The sequence below is a fragment of the Oncorhynchus masou genome, chromosome 11, assembly GCF_036934945.1.
Source record: "Oncorhynchus masou masou isolate Uvic2021 chromosome 11, UVic_Omas_1.1, whole genome shotgun sequence".
NCBI classification, from domain to species: domain Eukaryota; kingdom Metazoa; phylum Chordata; class Actinopteri; order Salmoniformes; family Salmonidae; genus Oncorhynchus; species Oncorhynchus masou.
The window spans coordinates 9,845,280-9,871,652 of NC_088222.1; the positions used below are offsets into that span (position 1 = coordinate 9,845,280).

At 41.5% G+C, this 26,373-nt stretch overlaps 1 protein-coding gene across 1 annotated transcript in view; it reads right to left on the reverse strand.

Moving 5' to 3' along the window:
- The window catches only part of LOC135548088 (potassium/sodium hyperpolarization-activated cyclic nucleotide-gated channel 1), a 166,314-nt gene that overhangs the window by 48,997 nt on the left and 90,944 nt on the right, over positions 1-26,373 (reverse strand). The window contains exon 3 of the mRNA XM_064977340.1: positions 23,148-23,309. Coding sequence (XP_064833412.1) covers positions 23,148-23,309 — 162 coding nt within the window. The remainder of the gene's footprint in view (positions 1-23,147; positions 23,310-26,373) is intronic.

Consider the following 26,373-nt stretch of genomic DNA (forward strand, 5'->3'; position numbering starts at 1 on the left):
TCCCATCCCCACTGTCTCAGACTGTTCTGTTCTAGTTATACCACCCATGCTGTGTAGCCTAGTGGTTAGAGCATTGGACTAGTAACCGAAAGGTTGCAAGTTCAAATCCCCGAGCTGACAAGGTACAAAAGCTGTCGTTCTGCCCCTGAACAGGCAGTTAACCCACTGTTCCTAGGCCGTCATTGAAAATAAGAATTTGTTCTTAACTGACTTGCCTAGTAAAATAAAGGTAAAAAAAAAAAAATTTAAAAAATCCCTACTGTCTCAGACTGTTCTGTTCTAGTTATACCACCCATGCTGTCCCATCCCTACTGTCTCAGACTGTTCTGTTTTAGTTATACCACCCATGCTGTCCCATCCCCACTGTCTCAGACTGTTCTGTTCTAGTTATACCACCCATGCTGTCCCATCCCTACTGTCTCAGACTGTTCTGTTCTAGTTATACCACCCATGCTGTCCCATCCCTACTGTCTCAGACTGTTCTGTTCTAGTTATACCACCCATGCTGTCCAATCCCTACTGTCTCAGACTGTTCTGATCTAGTTATACCACCCATGCTGTCCCATCCCTACTGTCTCAGACTGTTCTGTTCTAGTTATACCACCCATGCTGTCCCATCCCTACTGTCTCAGACTGTTCTGTTCTAGTTATACCACCCATGCTGTCCCATCCCTACTGTCTCAGACTGTTCTGTTCTAGTTATACCACCCATACTGTCCCATCCCTACTGTCTCAGACTGTTCTGATCTAGTTATACCACCCATGCTGTCCCATCCCTACTGTCTCAGACTGTTCTCATACTGTCTCATAATTGACCATCTGTCAGTGTTCTGTCTTTTCCTGCTGTTGTCTTGTATGCTACCTACCAATGTCTGACGACAGCATCAGGAGGCAACAAGCCAGAGGTTGGATGTGTTTGATGCATAACACAGTACTGACTCTGTACCGGTACTCCCCTGTATATAGCCTCACTGTTAAAATTTTACTGCTGCTCTTTAATTCTTTGTTACTTTTATATATTTATTATTATTACGTATATATACAGTGGGGCAAAAAAGTATTTAGTCTGCCACCAATTGCGCAAGTTCTCCCACTTAAAAAGATGAGAGAGGCCTGTAATTTTCATCATAGGTACACTTCAACTATGACAGACAGAATGGAGTTTGGAGTGTGACTGTTTGAGTTTGTGGACAGGTGTATTTTATACTGATAACATGTTCAAACAGGTGCCATTAATACAGGTAACGAGTGGAGGACAGAGGAGCCTCTTAAAGAAGAAGTTACAGATCTGTGAGAGCCAGAAATCTTGCTTGTTTGTAGGTGACCAAATACTTATTTTCCACCATAATTTGCTAATAAATTCATTAAAAATCTTACAATGTGATTTTCTGGATTTTTTCCCCTCATTTTGTCTGTCATAGTTGAAGTGTACCTATGATGAAAATTGCAGGCCTCTCTCATCTTTTTAAGTGGGAGAACTTGCACAATTGGTGGCTGACTAAATACTTTTTTTGCCCCACGGTATATATATATTTTTAAAGTATTTTTTCTGCATTTTTGTTTAAGGGCTTGTAAGTATGAATTTCACTGTAAGTTCTACCTGTTGTATTCAGTATTTCACTGTACCTGTTGTATTCGGCGCAATGTGACAAATACAATCTGATTTGTTGTAGTTTATATCATCCATCCTTTCTCTGGTCTCTGTGCTACAGTCCTGTCTTTTCTTGCTGTTGTCTTGTTATGTGCTGCTCCGTGCTACAGTCCTGTCTTTTCCTACTGTTGTCTTGTTATGTGCTGCTCCGTGCTACAGTCCTGTCTTTTCCTGCTGTTGTCTTGTTATGTGCTGCTCCGTGCTACAGTCCTGTCTTTTCTTGCTGTTGTCTTGTTATGTGCTGCTCCGTGCTACAGTCCTGTCTTTTCCTGCTGTTGTCTTGTTATGTGCTGCTCCGTGCTACAGTCCTGTCTTTTCCTGCTGTTGTCTTGTTATGTGCTGCTCCGTGCTACAGTCCTGTCTTTTCTTGCTGTTGTCTTATGTGCTGTTATGCTACAGTCCTGTCTTTTCCTGCTGTTGTCTTGTTATGTGCTGTGTGCTACAGTCCTGTCTTTTCCTGCTGTTGTCTTGTTATGTGCTGCTCCGTGCTACAGTCCTGTCTTTTCCTGCTGTTGTCTTGTTATGTGCTGCTCCGTGCTACAGTCCTGTCTTTTCCTGCTGTTGTCTTGTTATGTGCTGCTCCGTGCTACAGTCCTGTCTTTTCCTGCTGTTGTCTTGTTATGTGCTGCTCCGTGCTACAGTCCTGTCTTTTCTTGCTGTTGTCTTGTTATGTGCTGCTCCGTGCTACAGTCCTGTCTTTTCCTGCTGTTGTCTTGTTATGTGCTGCTCCGTGCTACAGTCCTGTCTTTTCCTGCTGTTGTCTTGTTACGTGCTGCTCCGTGCTACAGTCCTGTCTTTTCCTGCTGTTGTCTTGTTATGTGCTGCTCCGTGCTACAGTCCTGTCTTTTCTTGCTGTTGTCTTGTTATGTGCTGCTCCGTGCTTTTCTTAAATCAGAGCATCCATCTTGAAGATCACATTTCCGTAAAATGGTACATTTACAGCAAAATTATCTCCAAATGATCTTCCCCACTGACTAATCTATTAATATGTCATCTAATCTCTATGATGATTAGTTGTTTCTTTCACAGATTGAGGAGAAAATGACCTGATAAATCAGACACACTGTTCTCATAAGGACACCTAACTGAGATGGGTGGACTCTGCACTTTCACTTTTTGAATCAGATTTGCATCAGCCGATGATAGAATGAATGTTTATTAAGGTATGATATTAAGGTATGATATGAATCCTGACAAGAACATTTTCATTTCCACAATGTATAAGTACTTTGTGACAACTGCTGATAAACACATTCATTTTTTAAATTTTTTTTATTTTACCAGGCAAGTCAGTTAAGAACAAATTCTTATTTTAAATGACGGCCAAGGAACAGTGGGTTAACTGCCTGTTCAGGGGTGGAACGACAGATGTGTACCTTGTCAGCTCGGGGATTTGAACTTGCAACCTTCCGGTTACTAGACCAACACTCTAACCACTAGGCTACCCTGCAGCTCCAGGCGGCATGAATAAAAACAGCTTTATAAATACATTTGATCGATTGATATTTGCAGCAACAGATAAGGTACATCAGGAGACTATAGGTTGAGACTCAACGCTGAAGAGTGCAGTGGTATAACTATGTTGAATTATGTAAAAAATATTAATTTAACCTTTTATTTATATAGATTAGTCTCACAGAGAAAACATCTATTTTGTAAGAGAGACCCGTGGGTTTAAATGTTGTAGTTTTAACAGTTATGGCAGCCAATCAGATTGTATATGCGTGTATGTATATGAGTATGCACTCAGCTGCATGGGGAACAAATCTGTCACGCCCCGACCTTAGAGGTCCTTTTTATGTCTCTATTTTGGTTTGGTCAGGGCGTGAGTTGGGGTGGGCATTCTATGTTTTTGTGTTCTATGTTTTCTATTTCTGTGTGTTTGGCCGGGTTTGGTTCTCAATCAGAGGCAGCTGCTTATCGTTGTCTCTGATTGAGAACCATACTTAGGTAGCCTTTTCACACCTGTGTCTTGTGGGTAGTTATTTTCTGTTTTGTGTGTCTGCACCAGACAGAACTGTTTCGTTTGTTCCGCTTTGTTATTTTTTGTTCTAGTGTTCCGTTTTATTAAAAATCAGGAACACGTACCACGCTGCACCTCGGTCCTCTTCTTCAAACAGCCGTTACGAAGTCAAAGCCACCATGGCAAAGAGTAGTCACCAGTGCAGCAGCACATCTTCCTCTGGGGGGTTAGTAAGGAGCACAGCATGCACACTGAACTATACTGTATAGAGACGCAACTGGTACATGAGAACCAAGCCAAACAGCTCCTTCAAGTGGGTACTGTGTGATTGTGCTTGTTGTAATGGGGGGGGGGGTGATATTTACTGTATATTGTGTATGTCTTAACGTGTGCTCATGTGTGTTCACGTGTGTTCACGTGTATTCATGCGTGTTCATGTGTGTTCATGTGTGTTCATGTGTGTTCATGTGTGTTCATGTATGTTCATGTGTGTTCATGTATGGTCATGTGTGTTCATGTATGTTCATGTGACAGGGGGAATGCCGACCAGCAGGCATTAGATCCTAAAGACAGGGGAATGCCGACCAGCAGGCATCAGATCCTAAAGCCAGGGGAATGCCGACCAGCAGGCATCAGATCCTAAAGACAGGGGAATGCCGACCAGCAGGCATCAGATCCTAAAGCCAGGGGAATGCCGACCAGCAGGCATCAGATCCTAAAGCCAGGGGAATGCCGACCAGCAGGCATCAGATCCTAAAGCCAGGGGAATGCCGACCAGCAGGCATCAGATCCTAAAGCCAGGGGAATGCCGACCAGCAGGCATCAGATCCTAAAGCCAGGGGAATGCCGACCAGCAGGCATCAGATCCTAAAGCCAGGGGAATGCCGACCAGCAGGCATCAGATCCTAAAGACAGGGGAATGCCGACCAGCAGGCATCAGATCCTAAAGCCAGGGGAATGCCGACCAGCAGGCATCAGATCCTAAAGCCAGGGGAATGCCGACCAGCAGGCATCAGATCCTAAAGCCAGGGGAATGCCGACCAGCAGGCATCAGATCCTAAAGCCAGGGGAATGCCGACCAGCAGGCATCAGATCCTAAAGCCAGGGGAATTCCTGGAGAAAAGAGCTAGAGCAGATGAATAAATGCAACACCGTTATGAAAGATAATGAATGTAACACTGTAACATTGTAGAATTGTTTCAAGTTGAAGCAGTGGATATAATGTTATGAATAAACCAACAAAATTATCAAATGCAGGAAAATGTAGTGGCATAATAAAGTATCATATGATATTGGCAGATTGGCATCACCTGTAACCAACTGACCTTGATGCTATTTGTATTTATCCTAACACATACCCTACTATAATAGTATGTCAAAGATCTAAATCTTGGCATATTGGATCAAACAGGATCATACCTGTCTGTCTGTCTGTCTGTCTGTCTGTCTGTCTGTCTGTCTGTCTGTCTGTCTGTCTGTCTGTCTGTCTGTCTGTCTGTCTGTCTGTCTGTCTGTCTGTCTGTCTGTCTGTCTGTCTGTCTGTCTGTCACTCTGTCTGTCACTCTGTCTGTCACTCTGTCTGTCACTCTGTCACTCTGTCACTCTCTCACTCTCTCACTCTCTCACTCTCTCACTCTCTCACTCTCTCACTCTGTCACTCTGTCACTCTGTCACTCTGTCACTCTGTCACTCTGTCACTCTGTCACTCTGTCACTCTCTCACTCTCTCACTCTCTCACTCTGTCACTCTGTCACTCTGTCACTCTGTCACTCTGTCACTCTGTCACTCTGTCACTCTGTCACTCTGTCACTCTCTCACTCTCTACTCCTACCGAAGGTGGCTCCCCTTCCTGTTCGGGTGGCGCTCGGCGGTCATCGTTACCGGCCTAATAGCTGCCACTGATCCCTTTTCCCCTTTCTGTTTATTGGTTTCACCTGTTTTGTGTTTAGGCTGATTAGTCGGGCTACGTTAGCCAGTAGGCCCGCCTGCTCTTTGTGCGGGATTGTTTTGTGTTGCTACTGTGCACGTTTGAGGTTGACGTGGTTGTTGTTCGTGGGCTTTTCTCCAGACTGTTTGAGTCCCCGTGTTTGGGGCATGTGTTTCGTGGGGTGGCTTATGTTCACCGCAATTAAAAGCACTTCCCTGTACTCTCTGCTTCCTGCGCCTGACTTCGCACCCACTACGCCCAGAGCGTTACACTCCCTCTCTCCGTCTCTCTCTCTGTCTCTCTTTCTCTCTCTCCCCACCCTCTCTCTCACACACCATCATTATTATAAGCAATGTGATGCACTCCTCGTTTTTATTAACAATTACATAATCAAATTGCAATCTGTCCACAGTAATAGAAAGACAGACAAGCGTCTTCAACAGACATCACTGACGATCTCTTCTACCCACACAGAAGTTGGGGAAGAAGGCACAACAGCGCCTCTTTAACCTCCAGAGGCTGAAGACTACTGCAGTGAACAAAGCAGACAGACAGCTTTGAACAGCACAGCGCAGCACAGCACTACCACAGATAGAGACCTCTGAGGTCCCTTATTTATCCAACTAAACTGCTTACATCTTATAGGAAAGTACTCTAAAGATGTCATCGTAATTACCAATGCTGGGTTATATTTTGTATTATTACTTAGAACAAAATGTGAAACTCTGACCCCACTCTGGTCTAATGAGATGAGATGCATGTTTCAATGCCGGGTGTTGTTCATGGAGGACACTTAAAGTAAGAACTATACTAAGATGGCGCCGACAGACAGCTCTGCTTTTATTGATCATATTGAACTTATCCCAGAGGCTAAGACGCCACCGGCGGAGAAGAGGTATTCGGAGTGGACTTCTAATCCGACTCAGGAGTCGGGCGCACCAACCACCGCTTCCGAGTATATTACTCACTAATGTTCAGTCTTTCGGGACAATAAAGTAGATGAGCTCAGCCCGAGGATCTTCTCCCAGAGAGACATCAGGGACTTTAAACATACTCTGTTTCACGGAATCATGGCTCTCTCCGGATATACTGTCCACGTCCATACAGCCAGCTGGGTTCTCATTACACCGCACAGACAGGAATAAAGAAGAGACAGACAAGCGTCTTCAAGTTCCGAAGCGTACACATCACTGACGATCTCTAATGGTCTACCCACACAGACAGTGTGGGGAAGAAGGCACAACAGCGCCTCTTTAACCTCCAGAGGCTGAAGACATTTGGCTTGGCCCCTAAGACCCTCACAAACTTTTACAGATGCACAACTGCGAGCATCCTGTCAAGCTGTATCACCACCTGGTACGGCAACTGCACCGCCCTCAACCACAGGGCTCTCCAGAGGATGGTGTGGTCTGCCCAATGCATCACCGGGGGCAAACTACCTTCCCTCCAACCCCACTGACTGATGTTACGCGGATCGTCCTGATGACTGGAGCCACATAACAGTAACTGATCTGAAATCCTACGATCCGGAAGTTAAAAGAAAATCTAACATTGTTTACACATCAAACCATATGTTAATATAACACTAATCCAGTCAGAGAGAGAGCGAGAGAGAGAGAGTCAAAATTAGCTTACAGATGGCAGTGAGTTTCTATCCTCCATGTCTGTCCTCTATCCTCCATGGCTGTCCTCTATCCTCCATGGCTGTCCTCTATCCTCCATGGCTGTCCTCTATCCTCCATGGCTGTCCTCTATCCTCCATGGCTGTCCTCTATCCTCCATGGCTGTCCTCTATCCTCCATGGCGGTCCTCTATCCTCCATGGCGGTCCTCTATCCTCCATGGCGGTCCTCTATCCTCCATGGCTGTCCTCTATCCTCCATGGCTGTCCTCTATCCTCCATGGCTGTCCTCTATCCTCCATGGCTGTCCTCTATCCTCCATGGCTGTCCTCTATCCTCCATGGCTGTCCTCTATCCTCCATGGCTGTCCTCTATCCTCCATGGCTGTCCTCTATCCTCCATGGCTGTCCTCTATCCTCCATGGCTGTCCTCTATCCTCCATGGCTGTCCTCTATCCTCCATGGCTGTCCTCTATCCTCCATGGCTGTCCTCTATCCTCCATGGCTGTCCTCTATCCTCCATGGCTGTCCTCTATCCTCCATGGCTGTCCTCTATCCTCCATGGCTGTCCTCTATCCTCCATGGCTGTCCTCTATCCTCCATGGCTGTCCTCTATCCTCCATGGCTGTCCTCTATCCTCCATGGCTGTCCTCTATCCTCCATGGCTGTCCTCTATCCTCCATGGCTGTCCTCTATCCTCCATGGCTATCCTCTATCCTCCATGGCTGTCCTCTATCCTCCATGGCTATCCTCTATCCTCCATGGCTGTCCTCTATCCTCCATGGCTATCCTCTATCCTCCATGGCTATCCTCTATCCTCCATGGCTATCCTCTATCCTCCATGGCTATCCTCTATCCTCCATGGCTATCCTCTATCCTCCATGGCTATCCTCTATCCTCCATGGCTATCCTCTATCCTCCATGGCTATCCTCTATCCTCCATGGCTATCCTCTATCCTCCATGGCTATCCTCTATCCTCCATGGCTATCCTCTATCCTCCATGGCTGTCCTCTATCCTCCAATAAAAACAATCCCTTTCGTTCAGACGAATAAAATTAATTTAAAAAAGAGCTTCTCTTCTCATCGCCTAACAAAATGGAGTTGTCTGTGTCTTCTTGTAGAAGAGGACAGTTAGAGACATGCTGTACAGCACAGGGCAAAAGTCAAGGGATGATCATATTTTCATTTCATGCTTTGATCAAATCGAGGCTGTCTTACAATTTATCATTTTTTTCCCAGAGTATTTTAAATTGCAGAGTTTCATCTTTTACAAGGGTATTGAAAAAAATAATAATTGGGAAATACCCTTCTAGGTACTAAGGGAATGTGTCCCAAATGACACCCTATTCCATAAATAGTGCACTACTTTTGACCAGATCCATATGGTCAAAAGTAGTGCCCTATATCATGAATACAGTGTGATTTATGACGCCCCCTAAGTCTCTCTGACAGCAGTATAGTTAATCCTCACGTAATAGTTCCTTTCCCTACCTCAGAGGTGTTGGAAACGTTCAAATAAGCTAAACAAAACACCTGCCAATTCACAGAGAAGAAAACTACTTAGAAATTAATTTATGTTCCTAAACTTTGGCAAAGGACATGGATTTGTTTGCCAATGCAGACAAATAAGGCTAAGTGGATTTCCACAGGCAAAAAACCCCCAAGTATAGTCAGGAACAAACACTCGGGAACACAGAGTCTGAACACGGTTTGATTCATGTTTACACTCCAATCAAAAACATTGTCTATTGAACGTGAGATGGATCACATTAAATCAAATCAAACTTTATTAGTCACATGCGCCGAATACGACAAGTATAGACTTTACCGTGAAATGCTGACTGACAAGCCCTTAACCAACAGTGCAGTTCAAGAAGAGTTAAGAAAATATTTACCAAATAGACTAAAGTAAAAAATAATAATGAATAGTAACACAATAAGAATAACGAGGCTCTATACAGGAGGTACCGGTTAGTAATGAGACTATATACAGGAGGTACCGGTTAGTAACGAGACTATATACAGGAGGTACCGGTTAGTAACGAGACTATATACAGGAGGTACCGGTTAGTAATGAGACTATATACAGGAGGTACCGGTTAGTAATGAGACTATATACAGGAGGTACCGGTTAGTAATGAGACTATATACAGGAGGTACCGGTTAGTAATGAGACTATATACAGGAGGTACCGGTTAGTAATGAGACTATATACAGGAGGTACCGGTTAGTAATGAGACTATATACAGGAGGTACCGGTTAGTAATGAGACTATATACAGGAGGTACCGGTTAGTAATGAGACTATATACAGGAGGTACCGGTTAGTAATGAGACTATATACAGGAGGTACCGGTTAGTAACGAGACTATATACAGGAGGTACCGGTTAGTAATGAGACTATATACAGGAGGTACCGGTTAGTAATGAGACTATATACAGGAGGTACCGGTTAGTAATGAGACTATATACAGGAGGTACCGGTTAGTAATGAGACTATATACAGGAGGTACCGGTTAGTAATGAGACTATATACAGGAGGTACCGGTTAGTAATGAGACTATATACAGGAGGTACCGGTTAGTAATGAGACTATATACAGGAGGTACCGGTTAGTAATGAGACTATATACAGGAGGTACCGGTTAGTAATGAGACTATATACAGGAGGTACCGGTTAGTAATGAGACTATATACAGGAGGTACCGGTTAGTAATGAGACTATATACAGGAGGTACCGGTTAGTAATGAGACTATATACAGGAGGTACCGGTTAGTAATGAGACTATATACAGGAGGTACCGGTTAGTAATGAGACTATATACAGGAGGTACCGGTTAGTAATGAGACTATATACAGGAGGTACCGGTTAGTAATGAGACTATATACAGGAGGTACCGGTTAGTAATGAGACTATATACAGGAGGTACCGGTTAGTAATGAGACTATATACAGGAGGTACCGGTTAGTAATGAGACTATATACAGGAGGTACCGGTTAGTAATGAGACTATATACAGGAGGTACCGGTTAGTAATGAGACTATATACAGGAGGTACCGGTTAGTAATGAGACTATATACAGGAGGTACCGGTTAGTAATGAGACTATATACAGGAGGTACCGGTTAGTAATGAGACTATATACAGGAGGTACCGGTTAGTAATGAGACTATATACAGGAGGTACCGGTTAGTAATGAGACTATATACAGGAGGTACCGGTTAGTAATGAGACTATATACAGGAGGTACCGGTTAGTAATGAGACTATATACAGGAGGTACAGGTTAGTAATGAGACTATATACAGGAGGTACCGGTTAGTAATGAGACTATATACAGGAGGTACCGGTTAGTAATGAGACTATATACAGGAGGTACCGGTTAGTAATGAGACTATATACAGGAGGTACCGGTTAGTAATGAGACTATATACAGGAGGTACCGGTTAGTAATGAGACTATATACAGGAGGTACCGGTTAGTAATGAGACTATATACAGGAGGTACCGGTTAGTAATGAGACTATATACAGGAGGTACCGGTTAGTAATGAGACTATATACAGGAGGTACAGGTTAGTAATGAGACTATATACAGGAGGTACCGGTTAGTAATGAGACTATATACAGGAGGTACCGGTTAGTAATGAGACTATATACAGGAGGTACCGGTTAGTAATGAGACTATATACAGGAGGTACCGGTTAGTAATGAGGCCATATACAGGAGGTACCGGTTAGTAATGAGACTATATACAGGAGGTACCGGTTAGTAATGAGGCCATATACAGGAGGTACCGGTTAGTAATGAGACTATATACAGGAGGTACCGGTAGTGAGTCAGTGTGCGGGGGTACAGGTTAGTTGAGGTAATTTGTACATGTAGGTGGGGATGAAGTGTCTATGCATAGAATGCATGCACTACAGATGGAATCGCCAAGGACGAATAGAGGGAGAGAGAGAGAGGAGGGGAGAGAGAGGCCAGTCAGTATGTTTGAGTTGAGTGGATGGACGGATGGAGGGATGGAAAGAGGGAGGGATTGAAGGTGGGTGGGAGGAATGGAAAGAGGGGTGGATATGCATGGGCTACCCAGCCTTCTCAGGAGGCATTAATCAGTACACATATCCTCAGTACACTCTGCTATTAAAATTCAAATGAGCCTGCTCTCTCCCTCCCTCCCTACCTCTCTCCCTCACTCCCTCCCTCCATCCTTGCATCTCACCTCCACCCACACATCCCCTCCTTAAACTCCCTCCATCAATCCTCTGACGTCTGGACTAGACTATTCAACACCACCGGAACTCACATCCATTCGCAAGGTTTCCACACAATAGAGAAAATACATCCATTTCTAAGGAATTGATCCACTGGAGAGAAAAAATAATTATGAAATCATATTTCACACGGACAGAGAGAGATTAATTGTAATGCATGAGAGGAGTGGTGTCTTGAGGAGGACAGGAGAATCATCAGCGCTATCAAGGATGCCTGACTAATGGGTCTCCTCCTCCAGGGGATAGGGGTGGAAGGAGGACTCTGAGACTGAACAGCTGGTACCCTGGCTTGGGTGTCACACTCAGAGCTCTCGTCAGGGCCTGTATTCACCAAGCGTCTTAGAGTAGGAGTGCTGATCTAGGATCAAGCTGCCCAAGTTCATGTAATGTTATTCATTATGATCTAAAAGGCTAAACCGATCCTAGATCAGCACTAAATACTCATACAGATTCTGGTCTGGTCTTGCTCTGTGGATCTCGGGACATCCATATTTGAATGTCAGAACGTTACCCCCTCTGCTCTAGCCGCCAGTCGGGTGACAGCTCCATTATCTTGTCCACTGATTGGGAAATGCAGCTTCACAAGAATCTACTCTAAAGCCCATTAGTCATGAAGATAATCAGCCTATCCTCAGTACATTACCACTCAGCAGTATCTACAACACACCGCATCGTCCACCAAGCTGCATACCGCACCTCAGACCTGGGTTCAAATACTATTTGAAATAATCATAGATACATTATTTGGGCTTGATTGAGCTTCCCTGGCTTAATGGACCAATAAAACATTCCAGGCAGGCTACAGCAAACACTCAAAATAATTTGAAAGATTTCAATAGTATTTGAACCCAGGTCTGACACACCGTTCGCCCAGAAGTCTCTACAACACAGCACACCATTCACCCAGCAGTATCTATAACACAGCACACCGTTCACCCAGAAGTATCTATAACACAGCACACCATTCACCCAGAAGTATCTACAACACAACACACCGTTCACCCAGAAGTATCTATAACACAACACACCGTTCACCCAGAAGTATCTATAACACAGCACACCGTTCACCCAGCAGTATCTACAACACAACACACCGTTCACCCAGAAGTATCTATAACACAACACACCGTTCACCCAGAAGTATCTATAACACAGCACACCGTTCACCCAGCAGTATCTACAACACAACACACCGTTCACCCAGCAGTATCTACAACACAACACACCATTCACCCAGCAGTATCTACAACACAACACACCATTCACCCAGCAGTATCTACAACAGAAAGAAAGAAAAGTATCGACATCCAATCCGTATCTGGCGAGATTAAAATATTCCTTCTACAGGAGAGCCCAAATGGAGCTGGGGTGCTTGATGATGCTGTGATCACACTTCGCTGGCTGTCACTGTGACAGGGCCAGCGTGGAATGAAGTATTTATACCTAGAATATTCTAGAATTCCTCTATCAGACTTGTGAGAAGAAGAGGAAGTTTGAGTCGGACTGCCGGAGTAAGCAACTACATCTATACCTATATTTATACCTGGCTGTTCTTGGTTGTCAGAACTCCTGAAAAGGAGGAAGTTGTCATATTACTGCAGTAAGCACAAAAGTACAAGCAAGCGCAAAGAATTGTCCTCATACAGGGCACCATTTTGTAAGGCTGCCAAAAATGTGCTCCCAGAATTACGTCGTGAGGCAGAACGCAGGCAGAGCCGGGCCCAGGCAGGCATTGACAATAAAGACAATAAAATGTGAACCATTATTATTAAAATCATTGGTTAAAACACAAGCGTGTCCTGAACAGACTGGGAACAGAAACGTCAGACCTAGTCTGAGGTTTTCCATGTGGATCTGTCTGTACCTCTGTTAGCAGGATGTCATATAATAACTAGCCTGGGCAGGACCGGCCCTAGCCTTTTGGGGGCCCTAAGTGAGATTTTGTTAATTGCTAATCTATTTCTGTTTTATTTTTTAAGGCCGCTTACGTGGCTTAGTGGCTAAGGCTGGTCCTGAGTCTAGAGTCTACAGGAGAGGAGATGCTCCACTCTAGCAACAAGGACTATTCTCCTCGCTGATGAAGAGAGTGAATAAAACCAAAGGTACTCTGTAGTCTGACAGGGCGTAATGTGGTGTACAGTTGAAGTTGGAAGTTTACATACACATTTACCAAATACATTTAAACTCAGTTTTTCACAATTTCTGACATTTAGTCCTAGTAAAAATCCCCTGTCTTAGGTCAGTTGGGATCACCACTTTATTATGATAATGTGAAATGTCAGAATAATAGTAGAGAGAATGATTTATTTCAGATTCTATTTATTTCATCACATTCCCAGTGGGTCAGAAGTTTACATACACTCAATTAGTGTTTGGTAGCATTGCCTTTAAATTGTTTAACTTGGGTCAAATGTTTCGGGTAGCCTTCCACAAGCTTCCCACAATAAGTTGGGTGAAGATTGTCCCATTCCCCCTGACAGAGCTGGTGTAACTGAGTCAGGTTTGTAGGCCTCCTTGCTCGCACACGCTTTTTCACTTCTGCCCATAAATGTTCTATAGGATTGAGGTCAGGGCTTTGTGATGGCCACTCCAATACCTTGACTTTGTTGTCCTTAAGCCATTTTGCCACATCTTTGGAAGTATGCTCGGAGTCATTGTCCATTTGGAAGACCCATTTGCGACCAAGCTTTAACTTCCTGACTGATGTTTTGAAATGTGGCTTCAATATATCCACATACCTTTCATTCCTCATGATACCATCTTTTTTGTGAAGTGTACCAGTCCCTCCTGCAGCAAAGCAGCCCCACAACATGATGCCGCCAACCCATGCTTCATGGTTGGGATGGTGTTCTTCAGGCTTGCAAGCCTTTCGCTTTTTCCTCCAAACATAACGGTGGTCATTATGGCCAAACAGTTCTATTTGTGTTTCTTCAGACCAGAGGATATTCTCAAAATAGTAGGTCTACAATTTGTTTTCCTGAGGTCTTGGCTGATTTCTTTTGATTTTCCCATGATGTCAAGCAAAGAGGAACTGAGTTTGAAGGTAGGCCTTGAAATACATCCACAGGCACACGTCCAATTGACTCAAATTATGTCAATTAGCCTAAAGCCAGGACATCATTTTCTGGATTTTTCCAAGCTGTTTAAAGGCACAGTCAACTTAGTGGTTGTAAACTTCTGACCCACTGGAATTGTGATACAGTGAATTATAAGTGAAATAATCTGTCTGTAAACAATTATTGGGACAATTACTTGTGCCATGCACAAAGTAGATGTCCTAACCGACTTGCCAAAACTATAGTTTGTTAATTAACACGAAATTTGTTGAGTGGTTGAAAAATGAGACCCTAATATGGAGTTGATATATCAATCACATTTCAATCAATCAAATGAATTGATAAAGCCCTTTTTACATCAGCTGATGTCACAAAGTGCTGTACAGAAACCCAGCCTAAAACCCCAAACAGCAAGCAATGCAGATGTAGAAGCACAGGCATTGTTTTTTGTCACCGTGGAGTGATATCTACACAAACACATGGCCTATATTTCGCAGAATATAAATGGCGTTGTTATACCGACGAAGGGTCCATGTGTGCCACTGCAGTGACACAGCTTTATTGTTCACCTGAATAATAGAATGATAAGAGGGATGTTTCTATGCCACCTGACAGTTCAAATGGGGCTGTCCTTCAGTCTCTCACCTTCATCTCCCTACATCCAATACTTGACTTGGACTGAAAACAGGCGCCAGACACTAATTTTGAGTGCCTGTGCTGTTTATATTGAGGTGCAGGAACTCAAGCAGTAGAACATTTGAGGTTCCGGGACTCAGTTCTCCGGTGAACCTCTGCCCAAGTCAAGCACTGCCTACATCCCTATCAGTGGCTGTGCAGAGATACAGAGAAATACGAGTGAGTAATACTAGACCGTGGCTGGTTCAAAGTGACTCACATCTACAGCCACATATCCCCTACCTCCCTATTGGTTCTCTCTGATGCCCTCACACAGTACCTTACAAAAAAAATAAAAACAGCTCGGTAACTAAGCCAACCCCCTGGAGACTAACTGCCCTAAAGGGAAAGCAAGTGCTGCAAACAAGTCTTTTAAGTTAGTTTTTCATCAGCATTGATCTCTGTGAAGGGGAAATTATAATGCATTCCCAGAGCAGAGTGTTATCGATTGTCGATTATTCAACAGCAGACTTCTAAAGAAGGTTAAGACAATACACACGAGTGGATGAGATTGATTCAATACACACGAGTGGATGAGATTGATTCAATACACACGAGTGGATGAGATTGAATCCAGTCACCAAAGAGTGATTCATCATTAAAGGAAACATCCACTCAAAAACTGTATTTTGTTATTTCTGTCATTAATCTACTGATAAAGTCCCAAAATGTTTTGCAGGTCAGCAGTGAAGTTTTCAAGATCTTGGACATTCAAGAAGCAAAGTGTCTCCCGGCCACATATGATGACAAATGTTGTTTTGGAGTGGAGTTTTCCTTTAAGGATCATGATTAAAAATAATTTGGATGCAGCTACGGCTTCTACTGTATTAAAAGGTACATTTGGTTTTAAATTTGGCATAGAGAATTAAACAAATTATGCTAGATAAATAACCCTTTCTTGTATGTTCCATAGGAGAAGAGGTTATTTGTCTGATTACATATGAAACCCCATTTTACAACAAACACCTACTGTAGGAGGGAGGATGAGATACTTTTGATAAAACTTTACAGACTAAAAAAAGACATGGCAGATTTATTAGACTGGGTTTAGGTAAGTTTCCCTGTTGCCTGACAGTACAGTAGAGTGAGGCGTTGACTCTCTGCACCTCCAGTGCACTGACTAGGAACGGTCTGTGTGTACGCCATATCACAGATATTTCTGTCCGGTTGAAAAAAGAGAAGGGCAAGAACCCAGGGCAAGCATTAACAATCAAGACCCCAAGGGGGCAATTTCCAACTCCATCTCATCCATTTGAAATGGGCAACCAGAGGCTTTTGACCTCCGTTATAACATGGAGTGAGAGAGGGAGGGAGAATAGGGAGGAGAGAGAGAGAGAGAGAGTCAGTCTATGTTAGAACACTCCGGCATTGTTGTTTAATTTAAATTATGTGTTTTTTGTTGTTGTTTGCAGCCAATCACCTGTCTGGCAACAAACCAAGAACACTTCACTTCACCCAAAAGCACATTAGCTCTACAGCTCATTTTTAAACTTTTCATAACAATTACATTGAGCATGATGGGAGCTACAGGGCAAGATTGTTATTGATGGATTTTTAATCACGTTTGGGAACTGAAACCCTCTACATCAAGTTGCACATAAACAGTTTAGATCCTGTGGCCCATAGGGTCTCTGCTCAATGGCATTGAGGCACTAGGATGCTTCCCAAATTGCACCCTATTCCCTATGTAGTGCACTACTAAAAAAAAGTAGTGCACACTATAAGGGATAGGGTGTCATTTGGGATGTTCCCTGCTCAGCCGTATTGAAGTAGAAGCTCTTTAGGGGGGTGCCATTTCAGCAGCTAAATTAAGAAAGATCTTTAGCCCGCCTAGCCCGACCCAACAAAATGGGTTCTGGAGACTTTCTCCTGAGCAAACATTGCTACACTTTAAACGGATTTCAGCTTCATCTCCAAATCTTGCCTGACACAAAATCAGTTTACCTCAAAGATCAAGGGAACTAACCAAGTCCAAGACCCAAACTGTTCCCCCTTTTCTTCAGGACTGCACCTGCATCTATAATTTACTGTACATTTATTTATTCTTCTCTACCTGTATATTATTATACATTATTATCTACCTGTATGTTATTATATATTACAGTTTAAGTCGGAAGTTTACATACACATAGGTTGTATTCATTAAAACTAGTTTTTCAACCACTCCACAAATATCTTGTTAACAAACTATAGTTTTGGCAAGTCGGTTAGGACATCTACTTTGTGCATGACACAGGTTATTTATCCAAACATTTTTAACAGACAGATTATTTCACTTATAATTCACTGTATCACAATTCCAGTGGGTCAGAAGTTTACATACACAGGGTAGTCTAGTTGTTAGAGCGTTGGACTAGTAACCGCAAGGTTGCAAGTTCAAACCCCCAAGCTGACAAGGTACAAATCTGTCGTTCTGCCCCTGAACAGGCAGTTAACCCACTGTTCCTAGGCCGTCATTGAAAATACGAACTTGTTCTTAACTGACTTGCCTAGTAAAATAAAGATAAAATGCAATATTATTATCTACCTGTAAATTATTACATATAATTAACTACCTGTATATTATTACATATTATTATCTACCTGTATATTATTATATATTATATCTACCTCTATATTACTATCCACCTGTATATTATTACATATTACCCTCCACCTGTATATTATTACATATTACTATCAACCTGTATATTATTATATATTACTATCCACCTGTATATTATTACATATTATTATCCACCTGTATATTATTATATATTACTATCCACCTGTATATTATTATATATTATATACCTGTATAATATTCTATATTATTATCTACCTGTTTATTATTATCTACCAGTATATTAATATATATTATATACCGGTATAAGAAGAATATTATATACCTGTATATTATTATATATTATTATCTACCTTAATGTTATTATCTACCAGTATATTAATATATATTATATACCAGAATATTAATATATGATATACCTGTATATTAATATATACATGTATGTTATATATTATCTACTTGTTTAATATTATCTACCTGAATATCATTATATATTATTATCTACCTGTATACTATTGTATATTATTATCTACCTGTATATTATTATAATCCGGTATATTATTCTATATTATTATCCACCTGTATATTATTATCTACCTGTATTTTATTATATTATATATTATTTCTACCTTCATATTATTATCTACCTGTATATTATTAGAAAGTATTATCTACCTGTATATGGCTATTATCCTGTATATTACTATATATTACATACCTGTATATTATTACATAGTAATATCTACCTGAATATCATTATATATTATTATCTACCTGTATATTATTATAATCCGGTATATTATTCTATATTATTATCTACCTGTATATTATATCTACCTCTATATTATTATCAACATGTATATTATTCTATATTATTATCTACATATATTATATATTATATCTACCTCTATATTATTATCTGCATGTATATTATTCTATATTATTATCTACATATATTAATAACTACCTCTATATTATTATATATTAGTTTCTTCCTGTATATTATAATCTATTATATCTATTTCTATATTATTATCCACCTATATATTATTATATATTACTATCTACCTGTATATTATTATATATTATATATCTGTGGGTGTCTTGTGTGTGTGTGTAATTTAGCCAAATTATTTTACCAATTCGCTTCAGCTGTTCTGGTTTGCGACCAGGACTAAATTGGTTTGACTTTGGAAAGCCTATCTCTGGGCTAGTTAAGGATTGTCAATAAATTACACAATGTGCTACACAAACAGCTCTGCAGAGTGGTCACTAGCTGGCACAGCTACAAAGTCATCAAATCTGATTTTAAACCTAACCCTAGCCTTAACCCTAAAGTTAACCACACTGCTAACCATAACCTTGAATTAAGAACAAAAATCTAATTTTCATATTCAGGAATTTTTACAATATAGCCAATTTCGACTTTGCAGCTGGCCCATGTAAGGGGAAATTGTTCAGTTCTGCCTGTTATGACACCTTTAAGTTTTTATCATGAAATGCTTTTAATATTTGTAAATTAATTTCTACAATTATTAGTTGGTTTAAGGTTGTCGAGTCATTGAAATTAGGAGCTTTTGGAAATGGTACATATTGTCCCATGTACATTGTGTAATTTAATGATGGTCCCTAACTAGCCCCATAGGGCTGCACTCCTAATTGATAATTGATGTGGGCATGTGGGCAGGGTTGAACCAAACCCAACCTTCATGTACAATGTGGTGAAGTCACGACCACAAGTCTCACAAAACCCAGTTATCCTTTTGACACTTTTGCTAGCAGAATAAATGTTTCTAATTCATCGATGCCTCATTGGCTGTTTTCTAATTGAGAAGTTGTTTTTTCTAGTGCCAATTACACTTCAATAACTTCTACCACTATCCAGTAAAGAGTCTGAGAGTTCAGTACATTTTAACCCATAATAATAGTGCTGTAATGTCATAGATCCTGATTTATCTGGGCATTTTAATCTGGAGATCATTGTTTTAAAGGAATTTAAAAAAAAACAGCTTCCACTTATAGAGCAGCGTTTACTGTAAAGAGTCTCTGTGATCTCTGTATGTTTAAACCCATAAATAATAGTTACATATAATGTATAGAATGTATAGAGTCGATCATGTACAGAGAATGTATGTAAATCACACATAATTAAGCACAACGAGTACCTCTAACTTTGACTAAGTCCACTGGTGCTGCTTAAAAAAAAGGAAAACATTGCGTAAATCTGTGCAGTCATCTCTCTTCCCCTGTTATGTAATGCAATCCTAAAGTACAGAACACAAGACAAATATCTAATAGAGTAGAGATTTGCCCCTTTCCATTAAAGAGTGTCCTTTAATCTTTGCCTCATGGTTTAAAAATCTCATGTCTGGGAGAAAGGCCACTAGAAAATGTCCCCCTGCACTTGTAATAGGGATTATTACTGTCCCAAGATTATTAGTGTAACAACCAACCATCAGAATGTGACTCGTTTCAGGAAGCTCGGCATATGTCCTATATCACTACTTCACAGGAAAGGCATTTGAAAGTATTTATTTGTATTTTTATCATAATGCGTTTTTTTGGCAGAAATGCCTTTCTGGAACATGTGAACTTTCATGTTCCTTAATAACAAATTTGTATGCCATCTTTATTAAATCCGAATAAAATTGTAAAATTACGAGCCTAGTTGGTTTAGCCACGGAAAAAGCCAGGAACCTTCCCGCTAGCCATGATTGACGTTGGATTGGTCTGCCATGTTTTGTTTGAAAAATGAGCTGCTCAGTACGTGTAGATAATCCTTGCCAACGCTGCTTTTTTGAAAGATATAACGTTAGCAATGGAGAACTGCAAAAGTGTTGCTACTGCCCCCAACATCATTGCTGCCCTGAATTGAGCTATCGGTCAGTGTGGACCTGAGTGACGTGACACAACGGGCCAAACAAACTGTACGTAACCAACACAGTAACGTAACACGTAACACGTAACAAACGTAACCAACACAGGACGTCTTAGTTAAAGGGGTTCCAGTCTGCTGTGAAACGTTCAACCATGTATATGTGTAAGAGTCTAGCTACAGTTTCAGATATTATATGTTTCTAATTTTGTCAGAAAGTCATTTTCATTACAAGTTTATGCATACCGTTAGCTAGCTAGTGAACGTTAGCTTGCTGGCTTCGCTAGCTAACGTTAAGTGTGCAATCTGTGTAGTAATATTATTTGTACCTCAGAAATCCATTTGCATTGCTAGTTATAGCCTAATGTTAGCTAGCTAGCTAACATTGAACCCTGTTGGTTAGCAAAGCCTACCTTCAGATTCATACTACAGCATTTCATACATGGTGGCTAGTTATAACAATCCATTTGTACTGTATGAGTTGGGATTATGGTTCACTATTTAGCTAGTAGCTAGCTACATATCTAAATAAAATACTCCACTTTACCAGATGATTACATGACCCATCAAGTTAGCTAGGTGTGTCTTGGAGTGGTTACTGCCATCTATTGTTTTTCATGAACACATGCACAGTACATGTGTAGACAATAGTGACCCATTCAGATGTTTAATATTATTATTGTGGCTGTGGGGCTAGTTCTAGCATTTCTTTCACATGACCCATCAATTTAGACAAGTATGTCCATCATCTAATAATTATTTTTTTAAAGAAATAATATCTGGGCACTTTCTACTTTTGATATAACTATTTTTTATATATTTTTTTAACCTTTATTTAACTAGGCAAGTCAGTTAAGAACAAATTATTATATATATTTATATAAATATAGGACAAAACACACATCACGACAAGAGAGACAACACAACACTACATAAAGAGAGACCTAAGACAACAACATAGCAAGGCAGCAACACAACATGGTAGCAACACAAAACATGGCACAAACATTATTGGGCACAGACAACAGCACAAAGGGCAAGAAGGTAGAGACAACAATACATCACACAAAGCAGCCACAACTTTCCATGATTGAGTCTTTGAATGAAGAGTGTTGTGGAGGATGAGGGCTGCAGTAGATATCTCATATAGGGGGGAGTGAGGCCTAAGAGGGTTGTGGAGGATGAGGGCTGCAGTACATATCTCAGATAGGGGAGAGTGAGGCCTAAGAGTGTAGTACTATGCAAATATGCCAGTAACCATTTCACTGTAGCGTTTACACCTTCTGTATCCTGTGCATGTGACAAATAAACGTTGATTTTATTTGACTTAGTGCGTGTTTACCAGAAACAGTAAAGTGAAAAACAACACGACCTGCACCAAAGTCAGATTTTGATAGATAGAGTGGACTAGATAAAGTGGACTAGATTAAGTGTATTTTTACCTGGAGTTTTCCTTATTGTCATCTACTACTTTCACCACTTTAAGTCTTGAAATCGTTGGTTGTTTATTACACTACCTTCCTCAGTCTGTTCAGCACATGGCCTCACGTGAATCTTTAAAGAGATGGGTGGGGCTGAGGCTTAAGAGGGTGTGAACGATGCTGAATAAGTGTAGACAAAGAAGAGCTCTCCAGTTCCAAAACATTCAAGTACCATTTTCTCAAAAGGGGGCTTACAAGTTTATCAAAGCAGAAGTACTTTCCCATTGTTCCTCAACTGCAGTGTAATGATAAATCATTTATGTAGCTCCGAAGGCATTTTACTGAGGAGTGGCATCCGTCTGGCAACTATACCATAAAGGCCTGTTGGTGGAGTGCTGCAGAGATGGTTGTCCTTCTTGAAGATTCTCCCATCTCCACAGAGGACCTCTGGAGCTCTGTCAGAGTGACCACCGGGTTCTTGTTCACCTCCCCTGACCAAGGCTCTTCTCCCCCAATTGCTCAGTTTGGCCAGTCCGCCAGCTCTAGGAAGAGTCTTGGTGGTTCCAAACTTCTTCCATTTAAGAATGATGGAGGTTGCTGTGGTCTTGAGGACCTTTAATGCTGCAGAATGATTGGTTTCCTTTGACATGCACTGTCAAATGTGGGACCTTATATAGACATGTGTGTGTCTTTCCACATCATGTCCAATCAATTGAATTTACCACAGGTGGACTCCAATCAAGTTGTAGAAACATCTCCAGGATGATCAATGGAAACAGGATGCAGCTGAGTGCCCAAGATCAATTTCGAATTTCATAGCAAAGGGTCGGAATACATTTGATTTATTTTATACATTTTAGAATAAGACTGTAACTTAACAAAACGTGGGAAAAGGGGAAGGGGTCTGAATACTTTCCGAATGCACTGTATGTGGTTTAACAATAGGAACAATATGTCATAATCATTTCAGAATGATGGCTAGCCTTCTATGCTCCCTTGGTAGTACAACACAGTTCACCTCAACATGGGTTAAAAGCAAGGATGTCCTGTTTCAGTTCATTTAATACATTTAATATTTCCAAATGTTGAAACAAACAAACAAGATGTAAAAAAGGTATGATACTTACAACCATACCGTTTAGCGACACCCAACAATCTTGAGGGAAATCTTGTAGGAGTGGGACCAGGAACTGCAGACAACCGTCCCAGTGGCACAGCAGTAGCATCATCCCTATCAGATTAAATATTCTTACCACAGCACTGGCCAGGTCATACGTCATATGGAAAATCTGGGGAGAGAGAGAGAGAGAACAGAGGAAAAACAAATTAGGTTGATCTGAATTCACCAAAATTAATTTCCGGAATGCTACAACTATGGATAATCTGGGAAACAGATTGAGAAAGAACAGAGTATCCCTATATTAATAGTGCTCTGGCGAAGATGCTTGATCAATAGTGGTCTGACGAAGATGCTTGATCAATAGTGGTCTGACAAAGATGCTTGATCAATAGTGGTCTGACGAAGATGCTTGATCAATAGTGGTCTGACGAAGATGCTTGATCAATAGTGGTCTGACGAAGATGCTTGATCAATAGTGGTCTGACGAAGATGCTTGATCAATAGTGGTCTGACAAAGATGCTTGATCAATAGTGGTCTGACGAAGATGCTTGATCAATAGTGGTCTGACGAAGATGCTTGCAAGTCGTCATCATTACTCATTGTTGAAAGGAATTAAGTTGCCGTCCTGAACCTCAGTATCCTACAATTGAGCAACCTTGGTTTTATAGTGCTGCCAGCACGCTACAACTATCCAAATATGTGTCTTTTGAAGAGCAGTAGTAGAGAGGAGAGCTGCAGACAATATGGCCACCAGACTTTCAATCAATTCACTTGCAAAAAAAAGTTAATTCCCAGATTTTCAGGTATTCATCATTTCACATAGACATAATTTTTTAAATTTTTACCAGGCAAGTCAGTTAAGAACACATTCTTATTTTCAATGACGGCCTGGGAACAGTGGGTTAACTGCCTGTTCAGGGGCAGAACGGCAGATTTGTACCTTGTCAGCTCAGGGGTTTGAACTTGCAACCTTCTGGTTACTAGTCCAACGCTCTAACCACTAGGCTACCCTGCCGCCTCAATCCAAAACCAAACTGAACACAGTAAAAGGGCAAGAAAACACGGTTGATTCTGTACCTAGAGGGCTGTAAGTACAGAGGAGGACATAGCCAAGCCAATGCACTAGCCACAAAACAAAAAAAAGTGGTCAAAACAGTATTGTTATATTTAAATCTTCTGTGATAATATTAAAGTGTGATTTAGGCATGCAAACTCAAAATGTAATACATTTCAACTCCAAATCTGACATGGTGCAGGGGTCTCCTTCTTTTTAAGCCCATAACCATGTGTTTGAGGTGTTAGGGCTGTCCCCGACAGTCGTCTGTCCTTTCGACCAATCGATTGCTAAAGTGGGAGCCAGAGATCAATATAGGCTAACCTGAAGAAGAAACTCCTGACTTGTTGCACCCTCGACAACTACTGTGATTATTATTATTTGACCATGCTGGTCATTTATGAACATTTGGACATCTTGGCCATGTTCTGTTAAAATCTCCACCCGGCACAGCCAGAAGTGGACTGGCCACCCCTCATAGCCTGGTTCCTCTAGGTTTCTACCTAGGTTTTGGCCTTTCTAGGGAGTTTTTCCTAGCCACCATGCTTCTACACCTGCACCGCTTGCTGTTTGGGGTTGTAGGCTGGGTTTCTGTACAGCACTTTGAGATATCAGCTGATGTAAGAAGGGCTTTATAAATACATTTGGTTTGATGTATTCCCGTCCTGACCCTCCTCCTCCAGCTGGCAGCTGCTAGTGGCCTTCCAGATTTTTCTGTTACACTCCTGAAGTAAAAGGCTAGACCAGCGGGCGCCAACCTTTTTCCATTTAGAGTGCCAGGTTATCAAACCATTTCTATTGATGTGCGTGTCATTTTCATATGCACATTTCTGTGGAACAGTTTCCTTTAATTTATAATCAAGTCTTCATATATCATAATCAATGTCAAAATCAATTATATCTAAATGAAAATGATATAAATCTAAAAGTAACTTCTATTGCCATTGCCAATATGTAAAAATAGCCTACATAAAGCCAACAAATAAAAACATTGCAACCTGCAGGTAGAAAATATCCTAATCAAAATAAATATCCTATAAATCACATTGGCTACACATGGCCTGGTCAGGCCCAAAGCTCCTGCTAACCTTTCAACCTTTCAAATATTCTGTGCCCTCAGAGTTACCCATGCCAGTGAGCTCAGGACAGACATACACATTAGCACAAGGGATAAGAAGTAATCAGGCTGGACTAATTGATGATGTTTCCACTGGATCAGAGCATGACACTTTTTCCCCCTTTTATGCTGAGTGGTTATCGAAAGGGAGAGAGCTGGAAATATTTTTCAAATTGAATACATTGAGGAACTATTTTCATTCTCAATGGATGTAAAAATAGACTTTTGTTTACTTTCTGTTGGAGGTGAATAAAAAATTACTTTGAGAAGCTCCATAGTGATGGTGAGTTAAGCCAATCAGAAACAGTATAAGATCCCCAAGAGGGCAGATTTGTAAATCAGGTGATCTGTAAGCCTACATTTGAGCACAGGCCAGGTAGCCCGGGACAGGTAGCCTAGGCCAGGTAGCCTGGGCCAGGTTCTATGCGTAATCAGGTGCACGTCCTTATCCCACATTGACAGGAGCGACACAAACAAACAATGAATAAATTGACACCTTGTAAATTGAATAAAATTAACCCACACTTTTCTCTCACAAATGTATCCTAGGTTGTGCGCTCTGCAGGAAACGTGTCCAATCAGACAATGACAACGGTATGACTGTAATACCAACATACTGAATGCATTAACAGGAATTACCGTAACAAACATTGTAATTAGAAATGATGGTAATTAACAGTAAATGTAATACTGGTGATACTGGTGTGTCATCCCTGCGGCCTCCGCAATGGATTAGTCCATTCAGACAGGCCTCCACAGTGGATTAGTCCACTCAGACAGGCCTCCACAGTGGATTAGTCCACTGAGACAGGCCTCCACAGTGGATTAGTCCACTCAGACAGGCCTCCACAGTGGATTAGTCCACTAACAGGCCTCCACAATGGATTAGTCCACTGAGACAGGCCTCCGCAATGGATTAGTCCACTGAGACAGGCCTCCGCAATGGATTAGTCCACTAACAGGCCTCCACAATGGATTAGTCCACTGAGACAGGCCTGCGCAATGGATTAGTCCACTGAGGAAGGCCTCTACAATGGATTAGTCCACTGAGACAGGCCTCC